The 22,483-nt window shown below is 59.7% G+C and overlaps 2 protein-coding genes and 1 long non-coding RNA gene across 3 annotated transcripts; 2 read left to right on the forward strand and 1 right to left on the reverse strand.

Annotated features, from left to right (window-relative positions):
* Window positions 1–195: 195 nt before the first annotated feature.
* Window positions 196–7,754, forward strand: LOC142070006 (uncharacterized). The gene is made up of 3 exons (XR_012665975.1): window positions 196–911; window positions 2,512–2,783; window positions 6,118–7,754. It is a non-coding gene; the product is annotated as an uncharacterized LOC142070006 (long non-coding RNA).
* A 1,272-nt stretch (window positions 7,755–9,026) lies between these two features.
* Window positions 9,027–15,266, reverse strand: LOC142070064 (B-cell receptor CD22-like). Its single transcript, XM_075123039.1, has 8 exons — window positions 15,251–15,266; window positions 14,242–14,637; window positions 13,474–13,746; window positions 12,874–13,149; window positions 12,145–12,405; window positions 10,285–10,431; window positions 9,920–9,969; window positions 9,027–9,331 (listed from the first exon to the last, which is right to left on the reverse strand). The coding sequence occupies exons 1-8, from the start codon at window positions 15,264–15,266 to the stop codon at window positions 9,248–9,250; spliced, it is 1,503 nt and encodes a 500-aa protein (XP_074979140.1). The 3' UTR covers window positions 9,027–9,247.
* Window positions 15,267–15,308: 42 nt separating this feature from the next.
* LOC142070065 (HAUS augmin-like complex subunit 5) lies at window positions 15,309–22,130 on the forward strand. Its single transcript, XM_075123040.1, has 13 exons — window positions 15,309–15,333; window positions 15,515–15,671; window positions 16,004–16,079; window positions 16,436–16,563; window positions 16,826–16,904; window positions 17,125–17,270; window positions 17,550–17,712; window positions 18,133–18,213; window positions 18,406–18,551; window positions 20,594–20,708; window positions 20,964–21,090; window positions 21,281–21,413; window positions 21,821–22,130. The coding sequence occupies exons 1-13, from the start codon at window positions 15,309–15,311 to the stop codon at window positions 21,939–21,941; spliced, it is 1,497 nt and encodes a 498-aa protein (XP_074979141.1). The 3' UTR covers window positions 21,942–22,130.
* The last annotated feature ends 353 nt before the right edge of the window (window positions 22,131–22,483 follow it).

The raw sequence follows: 22,483 nt of genomic DNA on the forward strand, positions 1-22,483 counted from the left end.
TCCGCCCGCGTCCTCGGCTCATCTCGCCGGGCCCCCTGGCTGCCGCCGGACGCGGCTGATCTGCATAACCCCGCCCCCCGACAGGGGCCCCGCCCCGCGCCGCCCCCTCGTCTCCCCGCCCCAGGCGCTGGGTGCCGCGCTTCGCCGCAGCCCCGCTGCCCCTCTCGGCCCCGGCCCCGGGGGGCGCCTCCGGCCGCCACTGGTCCAGCCACCGCCCCGTCCCTGCCCTGAGCTCCCCCAGCTTCTGACCCGGAGTGACTCCGATGCGGTCACTCAGCGCGCTGATCTGCATAACCCCGCCCACCGACAGCTGGGGGATTACACAGGAGAGAGTCAGAGCCAGGGGGAGAACCCAGGAGTCCTGGCTTGCCCCTCTCCGTGCCCCCACTCTAATCACTAGACCCCACTCCCCTCCCAGGGCTTGGGATAGAACCCAGGAATTCTGACCACCAGCCCCACCCCCAACCACTAGACCCCACTCCCCTTTTAGATGTTAGGCTCGCTGCCTCTTCTATCCCTCTCCATCTGCCCATCCCTTTGCTGCAGGTTTTTGGGGTGTCACCCCTGCTCTGCGCTCCTCCAGTGCAGCCCAAGGCCTTCCCTCCCCGCAACCACATATCCTCTCCCCCCTGGTACTGGATCATCTGCTTGGCCCCTCACTCCCTCTCGGGGCCTGCTGTGCAGTGTGGCTGGGGATTGTGCAATGACCCAGCACCAGGCAACGTGGCACGGAAACCACAGGCCCTGCCCCGCCTGATTTGCCCTCCAGGTGCATCGGAGCCCAGCGCCCCGCTCCTCCACCCTGCTGAGCCACAGGGGGCGAGCTGAAGCCCCCACCACACTCCGCAGACGGGCGAAGGGTCAGGCCGGCCAGCCCGTGTAGGATGGGGGAATCGCCACTGGAATTGACGGTATGGGGGCTGTGACGCGTGGAGAAGCGGTTGTTGCTGCAGCCAGCAGAGGGCAGCAGAGCATGCACGCACACAATTGCAAACATACACAAACACAGGCATGAATCCTGCCCCACCCACACATTATTACTAACGTACACAAACACCCACACAAATCCAGCCACATCAACACACACACCTGCACAGCTACACAAACACCCGCCCACACACAAAACCCCTGCAGAACCCAATTCACACACAAACATGTGCACGGATCCATACACTCACCCCCCCCCCCCTTCCCGTCCTATACCCACACTTTGGGTCACTGCGACACTTCAGTTGGACGGGGGTGTCTATTCTCTGTCTCCCAGGGCCCGTAGGGGGAGGATTGGGGGCGTGGCCGGGGCACACTATGCTGTGGCTATTCTCTGCCCCCCGAGGGCTCATAGGGGGCGGATTGGGGACCGAGGGGGCACAATCCAATGTCAGCCAAGGGGGGGTTCGAGGTGGGGAGGGGGCTGTGGTTTCTGCACCACATGGTTCCTGGCACAGGCTCTTTGGAGAATTTGCATTTCTTGGTAGTTTTCACCCCATCACCACTTCCTGCCCAGCCCGCTCCTGCTGTGCGAGATGGTTAAGGGGGGGATGGGAAGAACCCAGGAGTCCTGGCTCCCAGCCCCAGCTGTGCTAACGTACCAGACCCCACTCTAACCCCAGAGCTGGGAAAGGAACCCAGGAGTCCTGATGCCCAGCCTCCCTTCCTCTAACCACTAGACCCCACTCCCGCCCATTTTGGGAGCCAGGACGCCTGGGTTCTATCCGGGCTCTGGGAGGGGAGTGGAGGCTACTGGTTAGAGCAGGAGGAGCCAGGACTCCTGGGTTCTGTTCTCAGTGCTGCTGTGTGACACCGGGCCTCTCTTTTCCTCCCACTTTTTGGGTATGGAGACTGCAAGCTCTTTGGGGCAGGGCCTGTCTCTCGCCTCGCCCAACAGGGCCCTGATCTCAGCTGCGGCAGGGACTGTCCTTCTGTCTGTGCAGCCCCCAGCACAACAGGGGCCCTGCTTCTGCCCCGGTTTCTTTAGGTGCTGCTGTGTACGGATCAATAGACCTGAATATTAAAAGCCATGGCGCCGCCATTGCCCTGCAAGGGCTAACTGGGATTCTATCCCTGTGACCCTCCGTGCATCCTCTCCCCCACAACAGTTCCCTCCCTGATTCTCTGCCCTGAGCCCCTTGTGCTGCTGCCCTCATCAATGGCAGTGAAGAAAGCCGCCCAGCCCTAGCGCCAAAAGAAGATGGGGGAGGGGGGGAAAGCTTTGCAAAAATTGGTCACACTAATAGGAAACCAGCCCTGGCGGTTTGCTTCTACAACCCTCCCCTCCCCCCGTCCGCCATGCGCTCCTCCGTCCCCCTTGGGGAGCTCCGTGGGGGAGCAGCAATGGAAGGAAGAATCAAGGTAGGTTCTGGAGATGTTCCTCCAGGTGCCGGTGTCTGGGCTCCAGCTGGCGCTAGGCTGCATTCACTTCCTCTCTTTGGTGCGCGCCCCGGCTCCACAAATGCCCCCCTGCTCTTTCCTTCTGTTACAAAAAAATTTTCTCTTTCTTGCCGTTTCTGGCAGTCGACGTCACTGAGCTTAAACAACCCAAACCAAACTGCCCCAGAGAGAGAGACCCACAGCGCTGCTCAGCTGGAGCCCCGCAAAGGAAGACGCCTCCCCCTACCCCTTCCCGAGCGTGTGGGAAGGAGGTCAGAATTGGGGAGCATGGAGGTGCCATGGGGCACCTATGGATGGTCAGCCCAAGCAGGGGAGAAAGGATCTCAAGCCAGAAGGGAAGTGAGAGGGCCTGTGCCCCCAACATGAAGAATCTGGGGTGGAACCTTGCTTAACAGGTCAGTCTGTCCTTCTTTCTGTCACTGTCCTATTCGAGCTTTATCTAGCGCTCGTGTTTGTTCATTTGTTCTTTTTCGTTCCTTTCCTTCTGTAGCTTGCAGGTTCTTGCTTGCTTTTTTCCCCCTCTACCTTTCACGCTCTTTCTGTCCTTCATTTTCTAATGTTTTTCCTCTCCCTTTATTTCTTTCACTGCCTTTCACACTCTTTTCTCTCTCGCTGGTTATTTTTTTTCACTTGATCTTTTTCCTCGCTCCCTTCTGAGCCAAGCGGGTTCTCCTCGCGCACAGATTTCGGGGCAGGTTTCCCTCCTGACCACCGAGTGGATTAAACACTCCCCAGGAGCATGTTATGGGTTACCCAGCAGCTCCACTGACAGGACCACGGCTGGCCCGGGAAGCTGGGAATCTTGTGCCCTGCATCAAACCAAAACCCCGTTGGCATCAAGGGAAAAAGATCCATGGCCGAGACCCAGTTGGATTTTGGGGTCGGCCTTCGATATTTAGAGGAGGGGCAGGGAAGACGTTTCTTGGGCTCAGAGCCACTTTGATCATCTCCAGGATTCTAGGGCTTTGCGATCATGCTGGGCTACTACATTTGTTCCTCAGTAGGGAGAGCCGGGGCTTAAAGCCGGTTTGTACATCGGGGAGCAAAAGGGGGGCTGAAAGGGAGGGTCCCAGAGCCAGCAAGGAAATCACGAGGGCTATTAATATTGATCCACCGTCATTCCTGGAAATCAGCGAGGGAGCAAAATGCCTGGGAAGGTCTGGGCCTGCTGGACGAAAGCTGCTGCACCCAGAGAATGCTCGGTCCTCCGCACTCGGTTCTGCGGCCACGTTAAGCACAGTCCGGCAAGAGGATGTTTTAACCAGCCGGGCTACGACTGAGCTGAGGGGAATTAGCAGCCTTGGCAATGACAGTGGGGTCTCGTTGGCTCCCTGGCCAGCGGCATCTTGGCTGTGCCCAGGAGGATTGTTTGATTTACAGGGTGCTGCGGGGCTTTGTTGGGGCGGTGCCCTGGGGATCAGCCAAAGCCTGCATATGCTATCAGGCAGCGTCGGGCAGCGGGAGCCCGTGTCCCCCCAACCAGCTGAGGGTACTCCAGACCCCCTCAGCTCCCAGGGGATGGGTACAATGCTGGCACCATCCTTCCCCCCGCAAATCACCCAGGTGGTGGCCAGCTCTGAGACACTCCCAGGGCCCGGTCTGAGGGAGTCAGAGGGATCAGCCTGAGAGGGGGCCCCCCACCACCCACTGATAGGTGCTGTCTACCTCCACTTCCTAGCTGGGGATCCCCCTCCTCAGCAAAGCTTCCCTCCACTTGATTTCCAACAGGAAGGGGGAGGGGGTGAGTCTGGGAGCCAGGGCTCCTGGGTTTAGGCCACTCACCTCTCCCTGTTCCATCCCTCAGTTTCTCCATGGAAGAGGGATAAGGACAATGTTGCCCACAAAGCCCCCCAAAGGCTTCAGAGGTGGTTCTGCCAAGGAGGGCATGGCCGCAGCCAGGGCTGTGAGCTCAGGGGTGGGATCCCTGCCCCAAGGGGGGCTGCGCTGGGTAGGACAAGCAAGGAAGATGCAGCAGGGGCTGTTGCTACCTCAGCACAGGAATAAACCCCTGGGCTCAGGTGCCCGGGACAGGGCCGTCTTTACTGGCCCCTAGGGCAGGGCACAAGGGAGGGTGGGATGGTCCAGGCAGAACCACAGGCCAAGCCAGCCTGGAGCAGCCAGATAGAGCTGGTGCCCCCTAGCAGGGGACCATTCCCCACCCACCTGAGCCTGCCAGTCCCTGCCCTGGGGCAGGTCGGAGCTGGCGTCCCCCAGAAGGGAAAGGCCTCATGTCCCAGTCCCTGCCATAGACCTGCATGTGTATTTAGTCAGTTTCTCTGCCTTTCATGTTCTTTTTTCTCTTGCTGGTTATTTTTTTCACTCGCTCTTTTTCCTCGCTCCCTTCCGAGCCAAGTGGGTTCTTCTTGCACACAGATTTCGGGGCAGGTTTCCCTCCTGACCACTGAGTGGATTGAACACACCACAGGAGCATATTATGGGTTACCCAGCAGCTCCACTGACAGGAGCGCGGCTGGCTCTGAAAGCCGGGAATTTCGTGCACTGCATCAAACTGAAAACCCACTGGCCTCAAGGGAACAAGATCCATGGCCAAGACCCAGTTGGATTTTGGTGGCGGCCTTCAATACTTAGAGGAGGGGCAGGGAAGACGTTTCTCGGGCTCAGAGCCACTTTGATTGTCTCCAGGATTTTAGTGCTTTGGGATCGTGCTGGTCTACTACTTTTGTTTCTCAGTAGGGAGAGCCAGGGCTTAAAGCCGGTTTGTACAGCGGGGAGCAAAAGTGGGGCTAGAAGGGGGAGTCCCAGAGCCAGCAAGGAAATCACAAGGGCTATGAAGATTGATCCACTGTCATTCCTGGAAATCAGTGGCAGCAAGGCACCAAAATGCCTTGGAAGGTCTGGGTCTGTTGGATGAAAGCTGCTGCACCTGGAGACCCCACTCCCCTCCCAGAGCGAGGGAGAGAACCCAGGAGTCCTGGTTCCCAGCTCCCCGCTCTAACCTGTAGACCCTGCTGTGACATTCCCCTCTGGTGTTATCCGGACTGGTGATCTGCTTGGTCACTCCAATCCTTGACTCTGGGAGCCAGACTTACCCTGCTCTGCTGTGAGAACCCCACTCCTGGGCTGTTCACGCACAGCCTCTGGCATGTCAGCTGCTCCTTGGATTGTGCAACTGAATGACACTAGCCAATATCTCTGGTCCCAGACACAACCCTAGGAACCTCCGTCTTGCAGTGTCCAGTTATGCCTGCTGGACATTGCAAGCTTATATGAGTTCATCAATTTAAAAAAGAAATTGATATGTACCAGGCTTGTTATCCCAAGGGGAGTCTCTGAGACGCTTCAAACCAAACGCACTGCTTCAGGTAGAATAAACAAACAGATTTATTAACTATAAAGATAGATTTTAAGTGATTATAAGTCAAAACATAACAAATCAGATTTGGTCAAATGAAATAAAAGCAAAACACATACTAAGCTGATCTTAACACTTTCAATGTCCTTACAAACTTAGGTTTCAGAGTAGCAGCTGTGTTTGTCTGTATCAGCAAAAAGAACAGGCGTACTTGTGGCACCTTAGAGACTAACGATGCGTCTCACCACAGGCTGGCTAGTTGCTCTTCAGCCAGCCTCTCCCCTTTGATCAGTGCTTCAGTCGCTTGGTGTTGTGTCTGTAGATGTAGGTGGAAGAGAGAGGAAGAGCATGGCAAATGTCTCTCTCTTTCATCATGTCCTTTCTTTCCTCTTGGCTTTGCCCCCCCCCCCCTTCAGAGTCAGGTGAGCATTACCTCATCGCAGTCCCAAACTGGCTGAAGGAAACGGGGTGACTCAATCGAGAGTCCATCAGACCTGCTGCCCAGGCCAGTATCCTTTGTTCCTGTGAGGCTGGGCTGCGTTTGTCCCATACCTGCCCTGATGAGGTGTGAACTGCCTCTCTGCTCTTATTTTAAGCCACGAGGATACATTTTCAGGCTCATAACTACATACATGAAATTATAACCTATAACTTTACTATAACACTACTGTAACAACAATGCCCAGTGCATCATGAGCCTTCCGAAGACACCCAACATGACAAACTTTGCATTGGATACCACACAATCATTTTACAAGGATGAACATGGGGGTGCTGGGTGTTCCCCTGAGGTACAGAGCATCACACCCGCTCCCTTCCCAGAGCTGGATAAAGAACCCAGATGGCTGGCTTTTACCACTGGTCTTTGTGCAGCAGGACTTTGGGGAATCGGGGAGGGGTCAGAGAAGGGCAACTGGAACTATCCGAAGGCTGGAAAACCTGCCCAAGAACCAAGGACTGAAGGAGCTCGATCTTGTGAGTTTCTCCCAGAGAAGGAGACAAGCTGATTAGATCCTGGTCTGTGAGCACCTCTCTGGGGAGGAGCTTTCGGGGAGCAGAGAACTCATCAACTCAACAGACAGGGCAGAGCAAGAGCTGATTGCTGGTGGATGAAGCCAGACAAATCAAGACTGGGAATAAGGGGCAGATTTTCCCCAGGAAGGGGAATTGACTCTGGGAATCACTGCCCCAGGGATAGGGCAGAGTCTCCAGCTCTTGGAGTTTTTCTATGGAGATCAGACGTCCCTAAAAGCACCGCTCTAGCTCGACCGTCAGATCTGGGCTGGAATCTGGGATCCCTGGGTGGCGGTCTCCAGGCTGGGCAGACTGCATGGGCACAACGGTCCCTTCTGGCATGAAGATGGGCAGATCAATGAATGTACTGTAAGCAGCTGGGCAGGTGCATCGGAGCCCAGCGCCCCGCACCTGCGCCCTCCTGCGCCACGGGGGGGCGAGCTGCAGCCTCCACCACACTCCGCAGACAGGCAAAGGGTCAGGCCAGCCAGCCCTTGTAAGATGGGGGAATCGCCACCGAGGTTGACGGTATGGGGGCTGTGACACATGGAGAAGCAGTTGTCGCTGTAGCCGGCAGAGGGCAGCAGAGATGCACACACACAAACATAACTGCAAACGTACACAAACACATGCATGAATCCAGCCACACACACACATTCTTACTAACATACACAAACACCCGCACAAATCCAGCCGCCACAGCTGCTAACAGATGCAAACACAGGCACAAATCCAGCTACACAAACGCTACACAAACACACCCACCTGCACAGCCACACACACACGCACTGCCCCGGTGTCGTTGCATATGCTTTATAAAAATATGTTTACAAGTGTGAATGTGAGGTAACCAGTCACAGCCCCTTCCTCCGACGCCCCGCCCCTTCACCTGAGGCCCCGTCCCCTGCCCCACCCCTTCACCTCAGGCTCCGCCCTTGCACTGTCCCTTTCCCTGAGGCTCCGCCCTTGCCTCAGCCCCTCCCCCGAGTTCCTGCCCTTGCATTTACCTTCTCCTAGAGACTCTGCCCCTGCACCACCCCTTCCCCAGGCCCCGCCCCCGGCCTGCGTCCTCCCCTCAGACCCCGCCCTCGTACCGCCCCCTCACCCTGAGTCCCCGCCCTCATGCCATTTCTTTCGCCCAAGATCCCGCCCCCCCTTGCTCCTCTCCGCCCCTCCCCTCTCGCTCCCCCCTTATGGCAGGTATAAAGTGAGGGATCCTGGCCCCCGGTCCGCACCCCTGGGTGCGTGGCGCGGCTCATTGTGAAGACGGGAGGACCCGGGAGGATGGAAACTAGAGCCTGGCACATGAATGAGTGGGATTGTGTTCTGTGATTGGCTGCGATGGGGGGAGACCAGGGGTGGCGCCCGCCTCTTCCCACTGCGGGGGTGGGTAAGGTGGGTTAGACAGAAAATTGTGGGGTGCTCCCCCCCTCTCGCCACAAGGCCTTGCCCCTCTCTGTGACCCTTCCCCTCCTCTCCCTCCCCCCAGACTCCGTCCCCTAGGGAGGCTGGAAGCCGGAGCCGGGTGGGGGCCAGCTGCCCAGGCCGCCCCCAGCAAGCGTACATTGGCTTCTTTCAGAGTAGCAGCCGTGTTAGTCTGTATTCGCAAAAAGAACAGGAGGACTTGTGGCACCTTAGAGACTAACCCATTTATTTGAGCATGAGCTTTGGCGAGCTGCAGCTCACTTCATCGGATGCATTTGTAATTGCCAATTCATTTCATTAAGTAGCGCCTTGCTGCTCTGGGGGTGCGGGGGGGGGGGGAGGGACTTCTGCTGCTTTTCTGTTTTTTGTTTGTTTGTTTTTAATTCCCCGCCGGAGAGCGACTGGCTCCCGGTTGCACAATCTGCTAAAAACCCACCTTTGAAAGGCTGCTTGCTGCGTCATCTTTCCCTTTCAAGCCTTGGAGCCCCCTGCCCTCGGCAAAGCCTCCCTGTCCCGCGGCAGCCACCCAGGCTGATGGGTTTGTAAACCCACTTTACTATCCAGTAACAATAAACAAAACAAAGGCAATTCCCTGACGAAAACTGTGTTAAAGCTGAGAAAGGGGCTGGACCTGGAGGGAAACAGCAGCCTGGTGGGTAATGACACCTTGTCCATGTCTAGTGCTTTCCGGCCAGAGATCTCCAAGCACTATACACAGGAGGGAAGGATCATTTCGGGGAAACTGAGGCACAGAGCAGGGCTGTGAGTTGCCCGTAGGCAGGCAGACCCCGGATCACCTCCCTCCCAGTCCTGTTCTCTGTCTGCTAGGCCAGCCTGCCTCCCGAAACCCAACACAGCCTGGAAAATAGGAACTACAAATGCCCCAGAAATGCCCAGTTCCAGTGGCCCAAGTGGGACCTTGCCCCAGGGCTCTGCTGCGGGGTGGGAGGAGGGCTGGGAGTCAGGACACCTGGGTTCTCCTGGGTTTCCCCAGCTCATGGAGGAGGGTAAATGCTGCCTGGGGTGTGAGCGGTGGACTCTCATCGAGATCCGGGTTGCGGCGGCACGGAGGGGACCGCGGACGGTCGGCAGGGGTCTTGGCCGTGCTCAGTTACAATAGTCCTTGGTGCTGTTATAATAGTCGCCGTTGTCATCTGAGGGGCAGGGAATCTCCCCGGCACATGGGATTTCCTGCCGAGGACACAGGAAGAGAGACAGATTGTGTGAAAGAGGGGACACTCCCTGAGCAGGAGACCTCTGTGTGATGTCTGCCTGTAACTTCAGTAATGGGGGCGGGGCGGGGGAGTGGGATCCAGGACGCCTGGGTTCTCTCCCTGGCTCGCGGAGTGGGGTCTAGTGGCTGGGGGGGGGGAGGCTGGGATCCAGGATTCCTGTGTTCTATCCCCAGCTTTGGGAGGGGAGTGGGGTCTAGTGGTTCGAGCAGGGGAGGGTCTGGTAGCCCGGACTCCTGGGTTCCATGCCCACCTTTATGGCCCTGCAGAGCTGTGAACTGCAGTTATCTGGCAGACTAACGAGCATCCCCAGTTGTATTTGGGCAGAGATCTCCCAGCCTCCTGTGCCAATGCAAGTCTTGGCTATTGGATGTGAAGGAGAATCTCCCCATAGCCATTAGCAGGACGGGGTCTATGATGCATGGTCAGGTAGTGCTGATTCCATCCAGCTGGGGATGGTGGGGGGGGTGCACAGGCTGCAGCTGCATACTCAACCCCAGCCAGTATGTGGGGGCAGTGGGGACCCTAACAGACCCCCGCAACTGACCTCATAGAGCGAGTCTCTCTGTGGCTTGCTGGGGTCCTCTCTGCTGCCCTCTGGGGAAGGAGACACAATTATCCCCTTTCACTGTTTATTTTCCTTCTTTAAACATTTTCCCCCAATTCGATCGTTTCCCCCCTCTGGCAACCCCCCCACAAAGCAGGCCGCTTCCGCCAACCCTCATACACACAGTGTAGGGCTCAGTCCCTCCAGCAGGGGGCAGCAGGGACACACACACACACACACACACACACACACCCAGCAGTGGGCTGATTTCCTTCACACGCCCACACTCCAGGTTTTCCACAATGCAGCCAGAGGCCCCCCTTTTCCTGCCACTCCCCCAATTCCCACCCAGGGGGGTCCCTTACCCTGCAGACTACCCCCTGGTTCTTTCCGTTGGCGGGTTCTCCTGGCCAGACAATAAACCCCGAGGTTGCTCAGGAGGAAGAGCAGCAGGACCCCTGCTCCGAAGCCTGCCATGGGGCCAGGGCTCAGCTGGTACCAGTCACTGCCGTCTGTGGGGGGAGAGATGGAGAATAGGGTCATTAGCTCCAATGTCATGCAGGGTGCAGTGGGGCAGGCCAGGGGAGATGGGGAGGTGGGAGCTGGTTGAGGGGGCAGCATAGTCCTAGGGGGGACAATGAAGGCAAGTGTCAGTGGAGGGGGCAGGAAGGAAGCTGGGTTTTTAACCAGGAGAATTTTCCTCCCAAGAGTTTATTGGACATTGGAGTTTTTTTCCAGGTTCCTCAAACCTCCAGTCTCCTCTTATTACAATAGCACCTAGAAGCCTCTGCTGAGTTCAGAGCCCCGCTGTGCTGAGCACTGCCCGGACACAGAGACAGAGACAGGCCCTGCCCCAGCTGGGATCAGGGCCCTGTTGTGCCAGGCGCTGCCCAGACACACAACCAGAGACAGGCCCTGTCCCTGCTGAGACCACAGACTCAGAGCAAGAGACAGACCCTGCCCCAAGTGCGACCAGAGCCCCCTTGTGCCGGCAGCTGCACAGGCCAATGGAAGAAAAAATGTGAACGATCACAAACCTGTGTGTGTTGCTGTTTCGCTGGGTACAAAATGGAGCCATTTCCCCCACTTTCCCCCCAGAGTTTTGGGAATTTGGCATTTGAAACTTTTGCTAAACTTTGAATCTACCCTTTCGCCAAAGATTGAATCTGACTTTGAGCAAACGCTTCCTCCAACTTTTCAACCATTCTTTTATCGGCATTTTGATCAAATATGGTTCTGTTCAGTCATCATAATTGTCTGTTTCCCAAAATCCTAAACAATTTTGTTTGCCAACCTCCCCCCCCCGCCCCAGCATTTTCTGTTTAAAAGATTATTTAACTTTAATTTTAATTGATTATAATTTTCAACAATTGCCCCATGGGTGGCGGGTAGCGTAGGATGGGGAAGGCGGTGCCTCCCCAAACAGCCAGGCATGGCCCCACCCACGCTCCGCCCCCAGTTCCCTTCCCGCTCTTCCGTGGCTGAGAGCCTGGGGCGGGCAGGCTGGGGCCGGTGCTCGTGAGGCCTGGGGTTGGGGGCGCTGGGGTTGGGGCCATGCCACGCTGCCAGGCACTGGGGTTGGGGGCACTCTGGAACTGGGGGTACATGGGGGGGTGGCGGCCGCAGGGGCGGGCAGGGACACACAGACACAGAGCAGGGCTCAGCTCCTACAGCAGGGGGCCGCAGGGACACCCCCCAACCACCCACCAGGGCTCTGGGCTCCGGTGGGGAAGGGGAGGTGGAAGGGGAGGGGTGTGGCCTCGGGCAGAGAGGGAGGGGCCAGGGGCTAGGCTCCCCCAACAGCTCGTTCACCCAGCGCCCACGAATTGCTCCTTCAAAACACTGTAAGTAAAAACTGAGACGAAAAATGTAATGAAAAGTCCGGCAAAGAGCTAATTTTGAGGGTGGCAAACCAAACATTTTTCCTGATGATTAAAAAATATTAAATTTCAACCACATGTACGTTATTTGAATGGGTGTTTCTCGGCCTGATGACAGGTTGACTTGTAATGTCATTTGGCTGCTAGATGGCTCTGTGCGCTGGACAGGGATACTGGAGCCTGGTCAACAAAGCGGACCCAGCTGGAGCACGAGCTGGGAGCTTGTTTATTTTGGTTGGCCTTGCAGAAGGACGGTGCGGGGTTCAACCATGGTGCATGGGGGACTCTAAGCCATTCCCTGGCAACGTAATGCGTAACGTGGAGTCAAATGCGCCCAGTACTTACACACAACAGTGATGGTGAGTGGCAGGGAGGTGGATTTCCCTAGGGTGTTGTACACCTCACACTGATATTCTCCCCCATCAGCCACCTGGACGCCCAGGAAAGCCAGTTCTGGCTGTGCCCACCCCAGCCGCTCGCCATCCTTGTACCAGGAGAAGCCCACTCCGCCATAGGCGCTGGTGTCCAGCCGGCACATCAGGGACAGGGGTTCCCCCGTGCTGCGATGAGGGCCTGGGGTGGCCACCACATGCACCACGGGGGGGGCTGCAGAGGAAGCGAATGAGATATGAGCTAATGACACCCCTGTGGGATGGCAGTTGGGGGCTTAGGCGCTGCATGGCATGGGGTGGAGGGGCTCCATGGCTCCGTCCCCAATGCTCTAGCCCCACTCCCATATCCAAGTGATGGCATAAGGAGGGCCCCTGGACCCTCCCATTTGTGAACCTGGTTCTACCCCCATGGCTGTGGCCCTGCCCCCAACTGGAATGTCAGTGACAGAAAGGCCCCCCCTCCAATCTGTGCTCTCCTGCTCCGCCCCCAGGGCTGTGGTCCCGCCCCCATTTGGAATGTAGGTGAGACAAGGATCCCCCCCCATCTGTGCTCCTTGGCCCCACCCCCAGGGCTGTGGCCCCGCCCCCAATTGGCATGTCAGTGACTGAAGGGCCCCTCCCATCTGTGCTCCTTGGCCCCCACCCCCAGAGCTCTGGCCCCACCCTGGCACTGGCTACTCACCAAGGATGGCCACATAGGTGGTGGGGGATATAGCCAGGTAGCCACGCCCAGTGCCGGAGACCCACTTCATGCAGGTGTAATTGCCCCCGTGAGACAAGGTTGCCCCTTTGATCTGCACAGAGGGGCCCCCGGGCAGATCCTCATAGTTGTGAATCCAGAAGTAGAACTCGTCCAGTGACCTGCTGTCCTCCACGCATCTCAGTGTGAACGAGTCACCCTCCCTGATCGGGCCCGGGCCGTCCGTGTCCACCAGGACCTTCAGGTGGGGGGTCCAGCCTGAAAAAGCCATTGGGGATGGGTCAGAACCGGCGCTCTATTGAGGGGAAGGCCCAATGCCCCATTCCCTGCACCCATGAGCCAGCCAGTCCCTCATCCTGGGGCCGGATGGGAGCTGGGCCAGCTAGAGGGGAAAGGTCCCGTGTCCCATTCCCCACCCCTTGTGCCAGCCAGACCCCTGCCCTAGGACTGGATTAGAGCCAGAGCCTGCTAGAGGGGAAAGGCCCCGTGCCCCGTTTCCCGCCCCCCCCAGTTCGTGCCCTGGGGTCTGATGGGAGCCGGTGCCCCCTACAAAGGAAAATCCCCATACATAATGCTACTCACCTGTGGCTGGGGGCTGGGACCCTTTGGGGAGGCACCTATTCTGGTAGCCCCGCACCCGGCACTCCAGCGCCGCCCCCCGGTGCTGCCAGACGATGCGCATGCTCAGCCAGCTCTCGCGTTGGCCAGCTGCAGTTTCCGTCAGGATCCGCGCGCCGGCTCCGTCGTACCAATGCAGGCCGGAGGAGGAGCAGCGCTCGGAGATGGAGCAGAACAAGCTGCCGCTCAGGGCTCCCCCGGTCCTGGCCATGCCATAATTGACCCTGCAGGGATGTTCTGCACAGGGTGGGTGAGGGGGAGAACCAGTCACTGCTGGGGGCACGGCCATGGGCCCAGCCACCTCCAGTCACCACCCACTGTCCCCTCTTTGAGAGCTTCCTCAAGCCCAGGTGGGGGTGTGACCTGTACCAGGCTCCCCTCCCAGAGCTGGGAGAGAACCCAGGAGTTCTGGCTCCCAGCCCCCATTACTGTGACCACTAGATCCCGCTCCCCTCCCAGAGCTGGGAGAGAACCCAGGAGTCCTGACTCCAATTTTGGCTTCCTCTAACCACCAGACTCCACTGTTTCTTCACAGCTCTGCAGAATGTGGCCATCTGATTTGAGTGAAATGTTAAGAGCGGGGTACAGCAACCGTCCTTGGGGATGGCTTGATGGGCGCTGAGGTGCAGCCACTTCTGGGGCGGGGCAGCTGGGGAGCAGCCGCACATAACGCTGCACGGGGCCGGGCTGGGTTGCTGGGGAAATGTTTCTGGAAGAGGAGCTGGGGATTACCTGACACCGTGAGGCACAGGGCTCGGGGGCTTCTCCAGCTTTGGCTCTGGGTCTGGAACTCAAAGGAGTAGGCGCCCCCGTCTCCGAGTGCCAGCGGGTTGAGGCGCAGGGTGCAGTTGTGCTGCAGGTCGCCCAGGAACTGGGCGCGCTCGGCCTTGCCATAGCCCTGCCCCGCTGCTGCAGTGAGCCGCACAATTCTCTCCTTGTTCCGGCTCCAGGTCACGGCCCTGACGAGCTGCCCCTCGGGGTAGGTGTAGGAGCAAGGGATTGTCACACAGGAGCTGCTCCATCCAGCCAGGGGGTCCACGGGCAGGGTCACTCCCCAGTCCTGGCAGCCTGCACCTGGAGGGGAAGCAGCATCCTGCTCCCTGCAGCGCAGCGCCCCCTGGTGCTGCCCTGGGGCATCGGGGCCAGCCCTGACTGCCAGGGGAGAGTCCCCACCCTGCTCCCTGCAGCACAGAGCCCCCTGGTGCTGCCCTGGGGCATCGGGGCCAGCCCTGACTGCCAGGGGAGAGTCCCCACCCTGCTCCCTGCAGCACAGCGCCCCCTGGTGCTGCCCTGGGGCATCGGGGCCAGCCCGGACTGCCAGGGGAGAGTCCCCACCCTGCTCCCTGCAGCACAGAGCCCCCTGGTGCTGCCCTGGGGCATCGGGGCCAGCCCTGACTGCCAGGGGAGAGTCCCCACCCTGCTCCCTGCAGCACAGAGCCCCCTAGTCCTGCCCTGGGGCATCGGGGCCAGCCCTGACTGCCAGGGGAGAGTCCCCACCCTGCTCCCTGCAGCACAGAGCCCCCTGGTGCTGCCCTGGGGCATCGGGGCCAGCCCTGACTGCCAGGGGAGAGTCCCCACCCTGCTCCCTGCAAAGTCCACCCCAGTCCTCCCATCTGTTCTCCCCCAACACCCAGTGGGATCGTCCCCCTGCAGCCCAAATCCATTTCCCCCCATTTCTTTGTGGGGGGCGGGGCAGGATTGTTCCCTTGCCCTGCCGTCTTTGGTGGTAGCATCTCCCCACGTGGTCTCTTCCCCATCCGCAAGGTTCCCGTGGCCCCTGGGGCTGCTGATTTTCCCCCATGGTCCCTCCCCAGACAATCACCTGTGGGGTTCACACCCATCACCTCAGGACTCCTGGGTTCTGGGAGCGGGGCAGGGGGGTGGGAGAGGCTGGGAGCCAGGACTCCTGGGTTCTATCCCCAGCTCTGGGAGGGGAGTGGGGCCTTGTAGTGGGGCCTTGGGGTGAGGTTTCCCTGATGGTCTTTCTGCTCCGACCCCGCAGAAGTCTCCCTGGAGGCGGCCCAGGAGCGGATCCGTGACGCCCAGCGCCGCTCCCTGCTGCTCAAGGCCTATGCGGCCTGCCTGGCCAAGGAACGCCAGCAGCTGCAGGGCAGCGTAGCACAGCTGAGGGGGCGGCTGGAGCAGCTGAAGGACATCAGCAGGTGTGTGGGGGGTGGTTCCATCCTTAGCGTGGGGTCCCCACTGTTCCTGGTCGCGTCCCCCGGAATCCTTTGCTTCTGAAGCACTATCCGGTGGACATCTCTGCTGGGCAGTAGCTCCCAGAATCTTTTGCTCCTTGGTAGGGGGTCCCATGGCAGGTGGCATTAGGGATTGGGGATTGCCTATCCTGGGTAGCATCTCTCAGTATCCTTTGCTCCATGGCAGGGTCCCGCTGGGTATGGGGGGGGGGGATGTCTTGAACTGTGCTCCCCCTTCCTCTCCTTCCCCTTCCCCCCCCCCCCCCAATTTTCACAGCCTCCTCTGGTCTCTGCAGAAAGGCCAAGGTGGAGCTGACGGTGGGAGGGAAGCTGCCTGACCTCGGATTTGCTGGCTTGGAGCCTGAAGTACTGGTGAGTTGGGGAGAGGATAGTGGGTAGATCCTGGGCGGGGGGGAGAGGAATTTGAGAATCCTGCTCCCCTCTGCTAGTTGGGGGTGGTGATCTGGGGATCCCAGTCCTGGATCTCATGGGGGGGAATCTGGAGATGCCAAGGCAGGCTCTAGTGACAAGGGGTACCCGGTAATCTGAGCCCTGTGAATGCCAGCATGGGGCTCTGGTGATCTCCCTGTGGGATTTGGCGATGGGGTTTGGTTGGGAAGGAGCAGCGCTGCGCCCTCTAGCCCCGTATGGGGCATTGGAGCCAGCCGTGAGGGAAAGTACAGCGTCCCTGGTCCACTCTGGCTCATCCCACCTCTCTGCCTACGCAGGACATGGTGGGTTCCCACCCTCCCAACCATGTCCAGGCAGCCCTGGAGCACCTGGCCCTGGAGAACACCCTGCAGATGCAGGAGCTCACCAGCCGCATTGACATTCCCCGCGACGTAGAGGCCCTCAAGTGGGTACCGCTAAGGGGCTGACAGTGTGGGGGTGTGGTGCTGTACGGAGCTATCGCCCCCCAGTGGTGGTGGCTTGTACTTGGGGGTGGGGGCAGAGTCAGAGCTCGAGAGAGAGGGGTGCTGTGGGGCTTTGGCCCCCTGGTGGTGTCAGCTTGTACTGCAGGGGGCAGAGTCTGGGCTCTGGGGCCTGTCACCCCAGTGGTGCTGCAGTGACCCATGACACCAATGCTGGGACCTGTATCTCTGTCCTCTGACCTGCAGGTTCCGCTACGAGAGCTCCCGTCTGGAAGACCTGGCGGGGCCGCCAGCAGCCCTGCCCTCAGTCCGGGGCCTCATACAGGTGAGTGGGGGCTGGGCAGTGCCAGTGGCTAGGATATAGTGGGGGGGAGGGAGCCACATCCGGGGCTCCGGGAGTGTGGGATATATCAGGGGGAAGGGGCTGTATCTCAGTGCTGGGGGGTCCCAGGCACAACAGGGCCCATATCTCCAGCTGGGTTATAGTGGGGGGAGGGGGCAGAGTCCCCTGGCCCCTCCTCACCTGCTCCCTCCCCTGGCTGCAGGAAGGCTGGAGCAGGTGTGAGGAGCTGTGGGTGCAGCAGCTCCCCCTACAGGCCCGGGAGCAGCGCTGCACGGCCCAGCTGGCCTCCCTCGTGCAGGAGATGCACCGGCTGCTGGCGGACGGCTCGGAGCACGCGATCCTCGCCAGGTAGCTGCTGCAGGCCCTGGGAGACACCCCGCCCCCTGAACTCAGCCCTGCACAGTTCGTGACCACCCACCGCTGGGAGAGCGCTCCCTGCTGGCGGGACTTCCCACCCCAGGGGTACCCCGGCTCTGTCAGGGCCCCCTGGAGCGCGCTCCCTGCTGGGGAGACTTCCCTGTCCTGTGGGGTCCCCCTGCGCTCTCGGGGCCCTGTGGTGAGCACCCCCTGCTGGGGAGACTCCCCCCCACCCCCCCATTGAACTGGCCTGTCCCGCCCGGCCCCCAGGGCGGTGCTGGAGCTGGAGCTGCGGGCTGTGCGGCTGGCAGGGCTGCGGGATGGGCTGCGTCGAGGCTGCCAGGAACTGGAGCAGGAGGCAAGTGCCCGCCATGCGGAGCTGCAGGCCTTGCAGAGCAAGCGTCAGCGCATTCTGGACTTCCGCCACCTGGTGGTGAGTGCGGGAAGCGCGGGGGGGAATCTGGGGGCCAGAGCAGGGCAACCTCTGGACGTGGGACCTGCCTGGGGGGTGGGGAGGCAGTAGGGCACACAGGAGGATGAGGTGGGGTTGGCTGGGAGGGTGTCCGTGGGTGGGGGGTTCCTGGAGGGGGATCCACAGGGTACCTGGCTGGCCTGTGGGGAAGGAAGTAGAGGGGGTGCATGCTGAGGGGAGTATATGGGTTTGGGGATGATGGGCGGGAGGGGAGGCAGGGAAAGGAAGGAGTGGACAAGTTGGGGGTCGGGGGGGTTCCTTCTATGGGAAAGGGAGCGATTGCGGGGTTGAATCTGGGGTGCCTTACTGGCCCGGGGGGAGCAGGGACACTGTCTTGAAGCAGCCCCAGGACTGACACTTTCTCTACCCCCTTCCCCCCAGCGCGAAAAGCAGCAGCAGGTCCGGGCGCTGATCAAAGGCACCTCCTACATCAAATGCCAGCTCCACAAGGACCAGGCCGAGGTGAGACACCCTCCCATGCCATGGGGCGGGATCAAGGGGCACTGACAGAGGATGGGGGAGTCCAGGGCTGGGATACCAGGAGGCTGTGGGTCGGGCCTGAGGGGCACCGGCAGGGCTGGGGGAGTGGGGCCCAGGGCTGGGAGGGCGGGGCAGCAGCATGGTCTCCCCCAAACCCCGCTCTCTCTCTCTCAGGTCCAGGCCTTCGTGCAGAGGAAGCTGCTGGGCCCGGAACAGGACGTGACCCTGGAGTCGCAGCGGCTGCACGGGGGGGTGGAGCGCGAGGTCCGGCAGCTGGGGGCCATCGCCCTCCCCTGCCTGCTGCACCGCAGCCTCCCGGGGTGAGTCTCCCCCCACCCTCCTGCTCTGTCTGATTGCTCTCCCCCACAGCGAGCAGGGTCCTGGGGCCAACTGTCCCCTCTTGGGCTGCCCCAGGGGCTGGGTCCCCATATGGGGGGGCACACCTTGGCCTTGGGGGTGTACCTGTGCTCCCCCTCCTGCACTACTGGACTTGGGGTATGCAGGATTCCTGGGATTTTCTCCCCCCTCCCCTTCCCTCCCCACCTGTGTCCCATTGAAACGGGGCTGAGACCCACCCTGGGAAAAGCACCCTGAGATCTGCCGGTTGGAGGGAGGGAGGGAGGTGCCTGCAGAGCAGTACTGGTACTCTGCTCCTCTGCCCCAAGCTGGGGGTGCTGGTCCTCTGGGAGGAGCATCAGTACTTAGGCAGGTTTCAGAGGAACAGCCGTGTTAGTCTGTATTCGCAAAAAGAAAAGGAGTACTTGTGGCACCTTAGAGACTAACCAATTTATTTGAGCATGAGCTTTCGTGAGCTACAGCTCACTTCATCAGATGTATACCGTGGAAACTGCAGCAGACTTTATATACACACAGAGAATATGAAACAATACCTCCTCCCACCCCACTGTCCTGCTGGTAATAGCTTATCTAAAGTGATCAACAGGTGGGCCATTTCCAGCACAAATCCAGGTTTTCTCACCCTCCACCCCCCACACAAATTCACTCTCCTGCTGGTGCTAGCCCATCCAAAGTGACAACTCTTTACATAATCAAGTCGGGCTATTTCCTGCATAGATCCAGGTTTTCTCACATCCCCCCCACCCCCATACACACACAAACTCACTCTCCTGCTGGTAATAGCTCATCTAAACTGACCACTCTCCAAGTTTAAATCCAAGTTAAACCAGAACATCTGGGGGGGGGGGGGGTAGGAAAAAACAAGAGGAAACAGGCTACCTTGCATAATGACTTAGCCACTCCCAGTCTCTATTTAAGCCTAAATTAATAGTATCCAATTTGCAAATGAATTCCAATTCAGCAGTTTCTCGCTGGAGTCTGGATTTGAAGTTTTTTTGTTTTAAGATAGCGACCTTCATGTCTGTGATTGCGTGACCAGAGAGATTGAAGTGTTCTCCGACTGGTTTCTGAATGTTATAATTCTTGACATCTGATTTGTGTCCATTTATTCTTTTACGTAGAGACTGTCCAGTTTGACCAATGTACATGGCAGAGGGGCATTGCTGGCACATGATGGCATATATCACATTGGTGGATGTGCAGGTGAACGAGCCTCTGATAGTGTGGCTGATGTTATTAGGCCCTGTGATGGTGTCCCCTGAATAGATATGTGGGCACAATTGGGAACGGGCTTTGTTGCAAGGATAAGTTCCTGGGTTAGTGGTTCTGTTGTGTGGTATGTGGTTGTTGGTGAGTATTTGCTTCAGGTTGCAGGGCTGTCTGTAGGCAAGGACTGGCCTGTCTCCCAAGACTTGTGAGAGTGTTGGGTCATCCTTTAGGATAGGTTGTAGATCCTTAATAATGCGTTGGGGGGGTTAGGCAGTGGGATTAATGCTGCAGTCGGGGCACGGAGACGAGCAGGAGCGTTGGTGCTGGGGAATACTAATGAAAACCCCATATTCTCTGGGCGGAGAGCTAATACCCTGAGAATAGGGCAGGGGCTTTAATACTCTGGTGGGTGCATGAATACTCCCTCCGGGGGGGGGGGGGGGGGGGGGGGAGGAGGGTAATGCTCTGAGAGCCTTGGTACCCGAGATCTGTGGTAGGAGGATTAATACTTTCTGGGCCGATAATGCTCTAGGAGCATCGGTAGCCTCTAGCGGTGAGAGGAGCATTGATACTCTCTGGGGTATTAATACTCTGGGAACACTGGTACCTGCTCTCCCGGGGGTACCAATGCTGTACTATGCCAGCAGGCTGCTGTGAGGACGGGGCCCCGCCAGCCCTTCCTGGGGAGCGGGAGGGCTGTGGGCTGGGGTGCCCGGTGGGGATGGGGGATGCCTGAGGGTGAGGGGTTCAGGGGCTGATCCTCAGCTGCCCTGACCCGGTCGTCCCCCGCCTCCAGGTCCCAGCAGGTCCCAGCCCACGAGCTCTCCATCCATCGGCTGGACCGGACGGGGCTCGCCCAGCACCGGGCCTTCCTCACTGTGTGCCAGGCTGCCGGCTTCCCTCTCTACAAGGTGAGACGCACACTTGGTGGAGCAATGGGGCAGGGAGCAGGAATGTCTCCCCACAGGGTGGGAGTGAACCCCTCCTCTGAGACCCTCTTCTGGGAAGAGATGGGATGGGGGGCCCCGGGGAGGGGGTGGGGCAGGAGCACCCCCCAAGTTTATTCTGCATTAAACCTCCTCAGAGCTCCCTGGGGGGTGATCTTGGGGGAGAGGGGGCAGGTCCTGTCTCCCCTCACCCCCTGTGTCTATCTGTCTCTGCCCCAGGCCCCGGAGCACCTCCTGCCCCACATGGCTGAGCTGAAGAAGGAGCTGCTGGCCCTGCGTGCCCAGCTGAGTTACAAGAGCCAGGCGCTAGCCAGCCTGCAGCAGCGCCAGGGGACCGACGTGCAAGGTGAGCTCTCCCCATGGCTCCAGGGGGGCGACCCCCAGCCTGCGGCCCCTTCCCAGAGTCTGCGAGGGGCACCCTCCTGGCACACGAGCCGGCCTGAAGGGTGGCAGGACCATGGCATCCGCCCAGCACAGCTCAGCACCCCCCTCCAGCCATAACTCCTCCGGGCCTCACCAATGTCTCTTTCCCCCAGTCCTGCTGCAGGCCCTGCGGGACCACGACCGGGAGCAGGCCGGAGCCCTGGGGCCGTGGATCCAGCTGGTGACCGAGCAGTGCGAGCACCGCATGGAGCGCTGGCCTGAGGTGCAGGCCACAATCGACGCCTGGTGAGGAGCCCCCGCCCACCTGGTTTATGGGACGCCTTGTTCTCCAGAGGGGGGAGGCCCTGCCCATCCTGTGCTGGGAGGGGGTCCAGGGTTGGTTCTCCCCTGCCAGGGGTGGGGTGGGGGCTGTGAGGAAGAAGGGGGCTTGCCCAAGTGGAGGGGGGGGCACAGGAGGGACTGATTGGGGGGTTGGGGGCTGGGGTGGGAAGGAAGGGGGTGGTCTGGTGCCTCTGGAGAATGGGCGTACCTAGGGAGCGGCCGGGGGGGGCATATGCCATAAGGGATGATGTGGGGGGGGGCAGATTTTGAGTGTGGACATGGTGGTGTCTGTGCTGGGGGGGGAACTGGGGCGGGGGGCCGGAAGGAGCCATCTCACCTGCTGCCCTCTCTCTCCCCGTCCCTGTGTTCAGGTGGGAGCAGCCGGGGCAGTTCTCCCTGCCGGCGGAGCACCGCCAGGGCCTCACCTTGCAGCAGTGGCTGGAGCGCTGGACCCTGGCCCTCAAGACCCTCCAGCAGCACAGCTGGGCCTGATGGCCCTGTCCTGCCTGGGAGGGGCTCGGGGAGCCTCGCCCCCAAAGGGGTGCAGTTGTAGGTAGCCACACCCATGTTAGGGAAGGAGTGTGGGTGGGACGCGCCTATCTGGGGTGGAGTTATTGGGGGCCTAACCCAGCTGTCCCCTCTTCCGCAAGGTGGGGGGTCAGTGTAAGGGGGGGTGACCCAGATGCTGGTGGTGGGAGGGTTGGTGGGGCTGAGCGGAGATGGGGGAGCAGTGTCAGGTGTGGGGGGGATCCCACGTGGGTTTTGTGGCGTTCTGTAATTCCCATTGTTCTGAATAAACTGACTAATGCGCATTCAGGTCTATGGCAGGGACTGGGACATGGGGCCTTTCCCCTCTGGGGGACGCCAGCTCCGACCTGTCCCAGGGCAGGGACTGGCAGGCTCAGGTGGGTGGGGAATGGTCCCCTGCTAGGGGGCACCAGCTCTATCTGGCTGCTCCAGGCTGGCTTGGCCTGTGGTTCTGCCTGGACCATCCCACCCTCCCTTGTGCCCTGCCCTAGGGGCCAGTAAAGACG

The sequence above is a fragment of the Caretta caretta genome, chromosome 24, assembly GCF_965140235.1.
Source record: "Caretta caretta isolate rCarCar2 chromosome 24, rCarCar1.hap1, whole genome shotgun sequence".
NCBI lineage: Eukaryota > Metazoa > Chordata > Testudines > Cheloniidae > Caretta > Caretta caretta.

Bases quoted from the DNA above. Each gene is read 5' to 3' on its own strand.
- LOC142070065 (XM_075123040.1), top strand. From the start codon at position 15,309: ATGGTCCCTCCCCAGACAATCACCT. The intron at 16,905-17,124 runs GTGAGTGGGGGC...CCCTGGCTGCAG, and splicing joins CAGTCCGGGGCCTCATACAG to GAAGGCTGGAGCAGGTGTGA. The intron at 21,414-21,820 runs GTGAGGAGCCCC...CCCTGTGTTCAG, and splicing joins CAGGCCACAATCGACGCCTG to GTGGGAGCAGCCGGGGCAGT.
- LOC142070064 (XM_075123039.1), bottom strand. The intron at 13,747-14,241 runs GTAATCCCCAGC...CACCCTGTGCAG, and splicing joins CCTGTGCCTCACGGTGTCAG to AACATCCCTGCAGGGTCAAT. The intron at 12,406-12,873 runs GTGAGTAGCCAG...CTTCCTCTGCAG, and splicing joins CACCTATGTGGCCATCCTTG to CCCCCCCCGTGGTGCATGTG.